Raw genomic sequence first — 12,500 nt, 5'->3', positions numbered from 1 at the left:
AGTATTTTGCATGATACTGTAAGAAGACACAATACACATTTGTAAAATATTTTTCACAGTTTCAAGTCGGAAACCTTCACAAAACCTATGGATCTTTGTAATATGTTGGTTAGAAGTGAAGAAATATCTGTTCATTGTATCCACATCACGGATCTCGCTCAAGTTGTCAAGGTGTTAAAACAGCAATCTAAATTGCTATAATTATGTATTTCTGACAAAATGACAACAAAATATGTAGTTTTCTCTAGGTTTTATGTAGACTAACATTTGTGTACCAAACAATATTTGAAGTGTGTGTTTGTGGATCCCTCTCTTCACCCACACTGCATCTTCACCCACACTACATCTGTATATTTAGTTGTCATGTCATCAAGATTGACAAGACTGTCCTCAAGTAGGTTCCCACCTAGTTGTCCTCCTTCACACTGACATTTGTTTTACATTTGTCTAAATATCTAAGAACTGTCCAGTTATATCCGCCTTCTTATATCCGGCTGAGTAAATGGCGTTCCTATATAACTTTTCCTAGGAGTTTTTTCCATTAAGCCCTTTGCTGCCAGTGTTTTGATCCCATCAGTGAAGGGGTTAATGGTTTCCAGATGTGTCCATGTGCCAAACATCTGAGCAATTTATCTGCTTTCTAGTGAACTAATGTTTTTGCTTATGCACATTTTGAGCTAGGAAAAAATATAAAACAATTGTGTAAAACCAACCTTTTCAGTGGCGTCTGTTCAAATCGGTTTTACTTCTGTTTAGGCAAAAAAAAATCCTCCCTCCCGATTCTGCAGCACTGTGTCTCAAACCTCTCGAGTTGCTTGCTGCATCTTTTTACCCTATGGAACCGAAGGATCCAAGTTGAATGCAAGGTTTTCCAGCTATCTCTCTTCAAGAGTCTTTGGAGAAAATGCAGAGCCCTTCATGGCAGCCCCAGAGCTGGGGTTTTAGGAAGCTGGAATGCTTTAGCTGTCACACAGGCTGTGGAAATCCAGCCAGCTGGCGTTCCTGAGGTCTTGAACGCATGCAGAAAACTAGTTTTAACCAATTGGTTTTTTTTACAACACACTTAGTTCATCAATGTATCATAAACTTGTAAGTTCAACCCACCTTGTGAGTTTTAAGCCAAGGGACTTTGTAGCTCCTCCTTGGAATAGGTGGTTGGACATAAGGAGGGTTTTGCTCTTGGGATTCTAATAGCCGGTTAAAACAAATGAGACCCGTGGCACAGAATAATGCATTGCCTATGTAACTACTTCACCACTGACTGAAGAGTTGGTGAAACAGCATTTAATTGTTGAAAGATTTGGAAATTGTTATTCCTCCAGATTAGCATGCTGCAGTGTAAAGTATAATTGCAGATCTTTTTACACTGATACCCTACACCTTCAAAAATATTCAGTTGCTCCAAAACTTCTGGCTGACCAACCGTGTTGGTTTTGAGTTGCCCAACCAGATATCACAGGGTTTTACTGTTGGCTTGTGGGGCAATTTGAAGAGTGTTTGGCAGTTAAGACCAGCACTTGTCATTCTTGAATGAGCGGATTGCTTCAGTAAGAATAGATTTAAATAACCCATCTTGTGAGATGTGTTGCCGTCAGAATAGCTATGTGGTCAATGGTTAAGCATAGGACATGACTGTTCATGCAAGAGAACGAGACACTCCTGGAAGCCTCCTTTTTCTCTGGTCCTGCCGGCTCTCATTTTCATGCGATAGGCACATGTGGCATTTCTTAAAGCAGCCGCGTTAAAAAGGAAATCGGAATATTTGTTTGGTGCTATAAGGTAGTCTTACTTATGTACACTTCACACCTTTATTTAGCGTTGTACAGTTAAAAAGTTCTATTTGTATTTTAACAAGAAATAACAGACTTACCTCCGTCCCGTTCTCCCCTTGCCGGAGCTCTGTGCTAAGCAGAATATGTTCTGCATTATATCCTTGTTTAGATAGGGAGGGTTAGCTGCCTTATGTAATATGTCTCCTCATTAAAGTCTATGTAACCTGAGATTCAAACCATGCTGGGGTCCCTTTGGCCCTTTGTCCTCTACATGTGAATAAAATAAGGGCCAGTTATTAGGTGACTATAAGCTAGCGTTTCTTAAATTGCATCTGATTTCAATCATATTTTAAAGGTTTAGTCCCTAGAGCACAGAAAGGGTTAAAGTAATGAATACGGTCTGTGTTTTTCACATGCAACCTGGGTCGGTTGCCATTTCTGAAATGTTTATTTTTATGGTTTGTAATTGGTAATAACCTTCGGTACAGCTATTACGTGGAATGGTTGCAATGCATGATTGTTGGGGAACACTGTTGGTTGCCTTAAGTTTAACATGCCAGTCTGTGTCATTTTTAATTCTATCGATGGATATTTTGTTTCCACAGAGAACTATATGTTTTTAAGGTGGATCTGCTGTTGCTTGTATTGCATTTTTTCCTGACTTGGGGTGGTCCCCTGAAGCTCATCCATGGTCCCCCGATCTTTGAGAACCTCCCAGTATCCAAAATATTTGTGGTTTTTTTGTCGGTTGTGACACAAATTACATTTGGCCACCCATGTCACAAATGTTGTCTGACGTTGCAACGATGCCACCGCTCTGTTGGCTGCTCCTAGTCTAGCATGACCAAGAAGCTATTTTTTGTTAGTAGGAAATGTTCTTACCACAAGGATGTGATCTCTGGAGCCGGGGACATTTATATGTTCTATTAGATCCCTTCCCTCCCCCCTCCACTCCTCCCACCCCCCTGGTACAGGTTGAACCCCCCTCCCCCCACCACCCCCAACCACAAATAAATAATGGCCAGTGCGAACCGCTGCTTTAAGAAAAAAATGCATAAATAAAATAACTTTTCCTGTCAAAAAGAACATTTAATCGCCTTTTCCTCAGTACTCAAAGAATGTAGTTAATTACTAGCAAATCCAGAGGCTCAGCGATATATCCCCCAGCAGTAAATAAATGTCCGTTTGTAAAATATATATATATAGATCTCGATCTCGATATCGATATATATACTGAAATCCGAAAATGTTGTACTTTCAGAAAACGTGTCTCCCCTCCCCCCCTTCCTCAAATATAGGATTGTGTGTGGTTGTTTTTGTTTGTTTGTTTTTTTTTTGTTTGTTTTTTAAGTGCATGGAACCCACCTTGATTTAGAGGACCCATTTGAGACTCAATTTAGATTTTCTCTGTGCTGTCCGTTGCCTTAACATCTGTTCCTTGGCGCAAACCATTCACCAACAAAATCTGTTTGTTTAAACCACATTACCGTGATCTGGTGCCAGTCATTGTTTTCCATCTCAAAATGACATGTAATCCTCATGTAAAAAGTAGTAATGGGCAACTGACTCTGACCTCACACAGAGCTTTGTGGACGCTAGTGGTACTGTAATTATATTGTGATGTTTTGCAATGCAGTGTGTTGACATTTGCTTTTTTATTTTTTTATCCATGACGTCCCTTCTCAATCTATTTATGTTGTCTACTTAGGACAGTGTTTTTCAATCAGGGTTCCTAGGAACCGTAGGGTTCCACGGGCATCCCTAAAGGGTTTTCGGTAATTTTAAGGTCATTTTAAAATTGTACCAAATACAGACAAATTTACAATGCATCTGATCAGACACGCTATTAAAGAGGGTTGGGGTTCCTCAGAATTTCACGTAGGGCTCCTTAACCAAAAAAAGGTTGGGAACCACTGACCTAGGACCTAGTTTCTTTTGGGGAGGGGGGTGGTGGTGGTGGTGGTGGTGCCTGTCATAATTAAAACTTGTATGACGTTCTGAAGACTACTTTAATCTCCTTGTAGAATTCTCACTCACGTTGCAAAAAAAGGAGCGGCCTCGAATACGGTATTACTCTGTCTGAGAACCCCCAAAGTACCACTTGGAAGTGGACCATATTCCGTAGAGTCTGTTGGATATGATGTATTAACCTTTTCGCTGCTGCACGGCCCCTCTAAGCTTTATAGCAGAATAAATGATGAGGCTAATCTACATACAAACATGCTTTAAACCCGTTTTCCACACCACTAGCTCGCTCTCTGTTCCCAGGCAAGGCTATCTATGTTTTCTGGGCTTCACATCATCTGTTTAATTCATCTTAAAACTACAGTAAAGGACGTATTGATTGAGAAGGCAGCCAGAAAATTGCTTGGAGGAAACAGGACTCCGAGTATATTTCCGCTGTTGATTAACCACATGTTGTATAGGACGGGGAGACTTGTGGTCAGCTTCCAATGGGCCCCTGTTGTACAAACATGACATTTTGTGACTCTGGAGGCTGCGACTACTAGTCGTACAATCTTAATTTATCTTTAAAAAAAACAAACAAGCCCTAAGTTTTGGTTCCGCTCAACCTGGTTTAAGATTTTCTATAAATTTGTTTTAATTTCTTCTACAATAATAATAATAATAGCATGTTCTTGTGTAGCGCTGCTAGTTTTACACAGCGCTTTACAGAGACATTTTGCAGGCACAGGTCCCTGCCCAGTGGAACTTGCAAATCTATGTTTTTGGTCCCTGGGTCACTGGGAGATAAAGTGATTTGCCCAAGGTCACAAGGAGCCAACACTGGGAATTGAACCAGGTTCCCCTTCAAACTCAATGAGCCGCTCCTTCTACAGTTTTTTTCTATTCTGGTGACCAACTTACTTGTGAAATACTCCAGTAGTTGGAGGAGAAATATTGATTTCAACTTTCATTCTAATTTTTTTTTAATGTAAAAAGGTTAGAAAGTTCACATGGAAGCCTCCGCTGTTTGTTCTCGCTTGCTTCACCATACCAGAATGCAGAGAGCTGGTTTGGCCTTATTCGAGAAGCTGCTTTATCTAGAGCTTCTCGGATAAGATTCTTTAAATTGCAACAATGTCATTAAGAGACTTGTAATGAATATGGCAAAAATTAAGTATTTTAAGCAATCTAGCGCATGAGGGGTTGATGTTGGTTACAAATGGTCTTCAAAATACAAGAATTGTTTTTATGGCCAGTTAAATTCCTGACCAGGCCTGTTTTTTTAAAGCAGGGGTGCGCAAACTTTTTTTGTCTCTTTGACAAGTCAAAGGTAAAACTTTTTGTACTCAATGAGAATGTTGTTGGGCGAAAACCAAGAACTGCGTTCGAACAGTAGAACATCACGATCAACAAGCTTGGTGATGGGAGTGTGATGGTTTGGGACTGCTTTGCTGCCTCAGGACCTGGACAGCTTGCCCTCATTGGCACAACCTTGACTTCTGCATCGTACAAGAAGATTTTAGAGGAGAATGTAAGGCCACCCGTCCGTGCGCTGAAGCCAAAGTGGAAGTGAGTCATGCAGCAAGACAATAATCCTAAACATACAATCAGATCTAAAGAAGAATAGCTGCAGAAGAAGAAATAGAATGGGCTAGTCAAAGTCCGGACCTGAACCCCATCAAAATATGGCAGGACCTGAATGAAGCGAGCTGTCCATGCAAGGATGCCCTCAAATGTTACTGAGTTGAAGCAGTTCTGTAAGGAGGAATGTGCCAAAATTCCTCAAAACCGATGTGAGAGACTGGCCAGCAGTTACAGGAGAAGCTTAGTTGAAGTCATTGCTGCTCAAGGGGGCGCCACCAGGTACTGAATCTAAAAGTTCACATACTTTTTCATACATGGATATTGAATGTTGAATCATTTGTAGATAAATGTTGAAAAAGTATCATGTTTCTGTGTCATTTGTTTATTTTATCTATATCTATTAGGATTTAGATTAAGATCTAATAATATTTTAGGTTTGAAATTATGTGAAAATACCGAGTGGTTCACAAACTTTTTGTCGCCCCTGTATATCATACTGTTGTACTCTGGGATATGTCATCCCATCATGCTGATTTTGGTTAATCGTATTTAAGTGGACTTAATTAACTTCTGCTCATAATCACTTAAAAAGCTTGGGTAAGAAATATCTTTACGGTGCTGCAGGCATTCGGTTTACATTAAATAATGATACCCTTAAAAAAGAAGCACTTTTAATGTATTGAATATCTCTATACTCTTTAAGTTCAAAGCTTTTTCTCGCTAAAAAAAACAACCTAAAAATAAAACATACGTCTTGCACACAATGCTTTTTACATTTGGTGTTTTGGTGAGGCTGGGGGACTGTAGGGGTGATACATGGGGGATAGAAGTAGCTGTACTTATTGTAGGGTCCAGTAAAGGTCTTTTGATTTGTCTGCTCGGGGTATGCAAAGTCTTGCCTTTCTGGAGTATGGAGTTATTGTCCCATATTTTCTATTTCATGTTTATTTTCAGAGTGTATCAAACATAAAATGTGGCTTTCGTTACTACAAATAATAATTTTGTTAGAACTGTATGAAAAGATAACAAAATTACATGTCATTGCCCTTTAAATTTGTATACGCATATTATCAATCATGAAGACCTGCTATAACAGGATTAAACTGTGTTGCATGTCCTGTATATAAGTATTCAATAACATCTCTACTCACTTTAAGGGCTTTTTTCTCGCTGCAGGTATTTACCTGTCGGACCTCACATACATAGACTCTGCATACCCATCTACTGGCAGTATCCTAGAAAATGAGCAGAGATCTAACCTGATGAATAACATACTGAGGATTATCTCTGACCTACAGCAATCCTGCGAATATGGTGAGTATTGGTGTGTTGGGAGAGCGTACTGGTCGTTGGGATTGGGAGTGTACAGGTGAAGCTGTGCAAGCCCCTTAAAGGAGTAATCCAAGCTGGCTTTTTTTGTGTGCAAATATTAAGTTCGGCTCCGGGGACCCCTGCTTCCAGAGACACTTGCCTCCGTAGGGGGTGCCGGTATCTCGCGGCTTTTTAATGCTCCCGCGTCATGTGGGCCAATAGGAAGCCACACCGGATGACATCACGATCTCTTATTGGCCCGCAGGACAGGGGAACTTTGAAAAGCTGCCATTACGTGATCCCTGCTAGTGGGCACCTTCTACGGAGGCAAGTATCTTTGTAAGCAGGGGGTCCCCAGAGCTGAAATTATGGGGTTCAACTCCACAGACCCTCTGCTTCAATCCCATGTTAAAAAATAAATAAATTCAAATTGCAAAAAACAATGCCCGTTTGGATTGCCATAAAGAATATATTTATTTGTGCTTCTTGCTTTACAAGCCTCTTAAGTGGAATTGATTTACATGAATAGCATTGTATCCTTTCTCTAAAACCACATTACAGTTATCACATTCATGTTTGTGTATGTTTGCCCAGATATCCTTGTCCTGCCTCATGTGCAGAAATACCTAAACTCAGTGCGGTACATTGAGGAGCTCCAAAAGTTTGTAGAGGACGACAATTATGCGTAAGTGAAAAGCCTCGTCATTCTGCCATGCTCTTTGTGTCACCTACTGTACCAGTCTGTATTGTAGATTATTATGTCCATGCCTCTTTTGAAGTACACCTGATTGTGTGTTTGTTATGAATTGAGTGCTTTAAAGAGGCAGTCCACACAGCACTTTAATATAGGCAGTCTTTGATTACCTTTATTGAAACAAATTACCTAAGCCGCTGACCAATTCATTTTCCTGTGATTGATCAGCAAAGACCCTGCTTCCCCAGGGTTCACTAAATGGCAGCTTTTCAGTTTCAATCAATCCTTCAGTCAGTGTAGCTCAGCAGCTACAATGTATTCTTATATCACTACGGTAATATTATGTATTGTTACAGTTTGCAGTTTAAACTGCTGGGAATATTGGCTACCAATTATTACAAACAGGAAAGTGTTGCAAATATCTTCTGGGGAAGTGCGTTACCTGCTGTACAAACCAAAGGATGCTGTGTATATTAAAACGAATTAAAAATGGCATTGAGTTAAATAAAAAAAAGTGTAGTAAGTATTATCTAATACTACAGAACTGATTTATTTAAAAAAAAAAACAAGTATAATATTGCATGGATTGTTATGTTAATGCTCCATCTCATCATAGGAATACACGCATGATAAAATCCCAGCTTGTTTACCATCTACTGTAGGAGAATATGCCTTGCAAAAAAAATCCCAGTTTATATTTAGTTGCCTTTTTTTTATTATTATTAAACTACAAACATCTGAGCGCACGTATATTTTTAAATGTCCTAAACATATAGTGATCTGTAATGTATTAGTTGATATTTTAAGGTGAGCATGTTTACTCTGTTTAGGAAATGTAGTTTGTAATGTTTTACTGTACAAATGTTTTGGCTTGCAGTCTAAATTGGGTGCCCTGATGTACTGCGAGATAAAGATCACGAGGAGCTGGCACTGTTAGTTGAGCCAGGCTTCAGACATTTGGCAGCAGATAAGGACGCTTTCACTCACCTAATCTGACAATTTTCCAAACCTTCTAGTAAAATCCTATGTTTCATCTAATAGTCATTTTTATTGCATAACACTGACTGGGTATGCAGCGATCTACATATAATTTTTCAGGCAATAGGAGTTCCTGCCCCGTAGAGCACGAGTTGTCAACTCCAGTCCCCAAGTGCCACCAATGGGTCATGATTTAAGCTCATCTCTGCTTCAGCACAGATGGCTCAATCAGTGGCAGTCAATGGCTGAGCCACTGATTGATCCACCTGTGCTGAAGCAGGGATATCCTTAAAACCAGGCCACTTCTGCCGTTTTAGCTTACAATCTTATTTTAAGTGACTTGCGAGGGTCACAAGGGGGCACCTTTAATTCATCCTACCAACACAGGGTTATTCTGTTTGAAGGCTGTTCCATGCAGCAATTTGTCTCATAGTATTTCCACTTCAAGGTAAGGGTCTTCAACCTCAAGCATTCATGCCTTCTTTTATCCCCCATTTAACCCTTTGGGTGCCTTATGGACGTAGCTACTAAGTCATGGGGTCTGGCACTTCAGGGGCCCTATAACGTAGTAGCTACATCCAAAAGACACTGATAGTCTTTCTAAGGAGATCGTGTTCTGTACTCCTGTGGAGCGAAGTACGCCATCTGTTACTAAGTGGGATATTAGGAGAAGGAGTCCTTCCCTTCCGTTCCATCATCAGTGGGTTACACAGCACATGTACAGTAGCTACATGGTAGTGGTACACAATAGTTGTAGTGCAGATCTATTTATTACCTAGTACTGAGCATCAAAATTGTATTTCAATTCTTTGCCTTTTGAGCATTTAGGAATATAGAGACAGGCGCAATGTGCCAGGCAATACATTACGGGCACAATTTGTGTTAAAAGTAGAGACTTGCTGCATTGTGTAGTTATTGTATCTAGGTTGTGGGGAGTGATTTGAAAGTAGTGGAAATGTGCTTGGTTTAAAGACATTCCAAATTTGCTAGACATTGTGGAAATGCTTTTTGAAATAGTACATTTCTAAATTGAAATGTAGAGGTGCTCCTGCTTTCTAGATAATTCAGGTAGTGCTTTACCATATCCATTAGTACCATTATGCATATATTCTCTAATCTGAGCAGCTTGATTCTTTGTTTTTATTGAGAAAGAACATGGTCTTTGCCACCATCTGAATGAGTTTAAATAGCACATACTCAACTAATATTTACTGCATGGGAAGAAATCATTAGCATTCCTCGGTTTTGCTGTAGCTTAAGTTTATTTCCTTTTTGAGCAACCTAATTTAATAAAAACAGAAACCAAAAAGGTCCTCGTGCCTTTTTGGCAGAATTACATATTAAAATTCCATATTCATAATTGAAATACAGAGCTATAAAAGATTGAACAACATACCTCTGTTCAAAGGAAACTGTATTGAAGTTGTAACACATTTTAAGCAGCTAATGATTAGTATGTGGACTTCCCAGACACTGCATGTTGTCCACAACTGCTTTGTTTTTTTGGATGATCATTCTAAGCTTAGTAAATGCAAATCTTTAAAGTTGCTATCATATTGTGAAGTTGGAATAGAGTGAAAGTGCTTGTTTGTAAATGTTTTTTATTTCCCCTTTCATAACCGTTTACATACATTTCACACCTCATTCCCTTATACATTTCTGTTATTGCCTTCGAAAGGGCTTGTATGAAGTAGAACTACAGGGGAAAATAATTTAATATAAACCAAAAACAAATGTAACCGCTTTGCACATTTTTAGTTTAAAAAATATTCTACAGCATAGCAAAATACCATGGAGTATTTATTAATACCCACTGCTTTTATTAAGGTATAACTGAAAGGATGCTGCAGAAATGCCACGATTGGCATGATCACGGATTGAAAAAAGTACGTCCCTAAATTGACAGACTTTTTTTTATTTATTTTTTACGTTTTCCAAATAACATTTTAAAATCCTATTTCTCTGAATGTAGAAAACTGCGCTGGATTTTTTGCTCAATATCACGATAAAGTGTATATGCATTGTGTGGGAAATATATGCAAATAAATCAAATTATAGCGTTCTGGACATTGTAAAAGGAACTGCGTGTCTAAAGCTTAATGACTTGAGACAGGTGAGCAAGCCAGATGTGTATCAGGACCAGATGGGAGCTTTTCTATCTGCAGCATCTCTTTCCCCGGCTCTGTATTCATTCAAACCGGTTGATGAGCCTACAGCTCATAAATTTCTAAACAGTCAACAGATTATTTTGAAATGTTCTCAAAATGAACATACAAAAAATAAATACAAAAATAAAATTACACTCCACATATACAATACAAGTTTAAATTAGATCATTACTACCAGACTAGTTTTGCAATCTGTTCTATAGTGCCAAATGGTTAACTTGCCACTGTATTCCCTGTGCCACACACTGCATAGTGTACTGACCAATGGAATTGCTGTTGAAGAGCATTGGCAGTTTTGTAGCCCTTTTTTAACCCAGTGGCGACATAGGGTACAAGCAAAGATGCCGTTAATACAAAGTTTATTGACTCGAGAGTACACGAAAGTCCCATTTTTAATGGACAGTAGCAGATTGTATAACTTTTCCATGTATTGCATAGTAGTTTTGGTACAGTATTATGAGAATTATTCACTATATTAGACCCTGCATGAGATAAATGGGCAGCAATATACTCCTTGCCTCATGGGAGAATAGGTGTCATGTGGCTTTTGTTATGGCTGATCATAACCTTGTCCACTTAATGTTCATAGGAAGCTAACCAAGAGTATCTATTGGAGAAAAAGAACCCAGTCTTATAGCACTCATTCACAACAAAATGTATAGTGATAAATTTAAAATACTTTATTAATAACTATGAATACAAAATAGGGTGTTAAAACGTAATTAAATACTGTATAGAACAGCACGTGACTGTATCCTTTAGTGACCCACCCTAGTATAGGTGGGTGGATATGGTATGATCCCTGATTGGTACTAGAGATCAGATGCTATGAATTATAGCCTCCTAAAATATAGGAACGGAGCCAAAGAGAGCCCACCGGATTGACTATCTCTAATAGAGTGTATCTAGACGTATAGTGCACTCTAAAAAGATACACTCATAGTGAAATGGCATGTACTGCGCTTAGTTAGACCTATAGATATCTCCCCCCCCCCCTAAATTGGAGATTGCACTGGTTTCTGTGTAAATTCACCAGCACTATAAGAGCTAAATCTCTATTGGGGATAAAAATTGCTTGTTCTCTTAGGTGCAGACTATTAGGCAAGAACTGAGATCGATAGTGTGGTGTTAATGAGCTTAAAGCAGCTATAGAAAATCACCAAAACACCTCTAATACTGAAAGTGGGGTGATGGTGATATCTGCTGTACTCTAATGTTTGTGCAGTACCCCTAACAGTCTAGGCACAATAATGCTAAGCTGCCACACAAAACTACTTTGCACTCAGGAGTAATCACCCTTATCATAACAGGGTCAGATTGAGCACAATAGGTGGAGGCTAATGTATGAGCAACCTCCACAGTGTAGCGTGGGTATTGTAATAGTAGCGCTGACTGTATGGGTTAATGTAGGCACATAGACAGCTGAGAAGCTACTCAGCAAAATTTAAATACAGGTACTTGCCTGCACCAACGGCTAGTACTGAGGTGGGGTACACAGGGGATTAATAATAAAGTGAGGTCAGAGCCCCAGAATCACCCCCTCCCCCCTCACTAGGAGTTAGAGCAATCGTGTGCACAGAGTGTGAAGTGGGGAACCGGTCTAGCTGATGATCGCAGTGTCCCCTACATCAGCACTGATCAGCACTGATCCTGATTATATCAGTGCCGATGTGTTCGAGGATCTGCCTGTCTATCAGGTGAGTTGTGCAGTGACTCCTATGAGCATGGAGGGTCCCGCAATAGTAATGTATAGCGCGATCCCTAGAGGAAAAAACATGCACATCGGGGGAAGCCTAAATGCATTGACGCGGATCAATATCCAGAGGCTGTACTGTTTGAATAAACAAACTTCCCGCGTGTGCAGGGAGGAATTGCAATTCCTCCCTGCACACGCGGGAAGTTTGTTTATTCAAACAGTACAGCCTCTGGATATTGATCCGCGTCAATGCATTTAGGCTTCCCCCGATGTGCATGTTTTTTCCTCTAGGGATCGCGCTATACATTACTATTGCGGGAACCTCCATGCTCATAGGAGTCACTGCACAA

At 39.6% G+C, this 12,500-nt stretch overlaps 2 protein-coding genes across 11 annotated transcripts in view; one reads left to right on the top strand and one right to left on the bottom strand.

Moving 5' to 3' along the window:
* Positions 1–1,936, bottom strand: part of ANGPTL1 (angiopoietin like 1) — a 26,865-nt gene extending 24,929 nt beyond the window's left edge. Inside the window, exons 1-2 of one of the 3 annotated variants that reach the window (XM_075616609.1) lie at positions 1,871–1,936; positions 714–833 (exon numbers count right to left, since the gene is read on the bottom strand). The gene's annotated coding sequence lies outside the window, so the exon portion shown is untranslated. Of the gene's footprint in view, positions 1–713; positions 1,010–1,870 lie in introns of all 3 variants that reach the window. The other 2 variants (XM_075616608.1, XM_075616611.1) reach the window with 2 other exon arrangements.
* RALGPS2 (Ral GEF with PH domain and SH3 binding motif 2) overlaps positions 1–12,500 on the top strand; it is a 139,898-nt gene that overhangs the window by 97,115 nt on the left and 30,283 nt on the right. For all 8 annotated transcript variants that reach the window (XM_075616600.1, XM_075616601.1, XM_075616599.1 and 5 more), the window contains 2 exons: positions 6,480–6,617; positions 7,209–7,299. In XM_075616600.1, the coding sequence (XP_075472715.1) occupies positions 6,480–6,617; positions 7,209–7,299 (229 nt within the window). The remainder of the gene's footprint in view (positions 1–6,479; positions 6,618–7,208; positions 7,300–12,500) is intronic.

Source organism: Ascaphus truei, chromosome 10 (genome assembly GCF_040206685.1).
Source record: "Ascaphus truei isolate aAscTru1 chromosome 10, aAscTru1.hap1, whole genome shotgun sequence".
NCBI lineage: Eukaryota > Metazoa > Chordata > Amphibia > Anura > Ascaphidae > Ascaphus > Ascaphus truei.
Note: the sequence above shows the minus strand (reverse complement) of the source record. Positions and strands in the feature narration are given on the sequence as shown.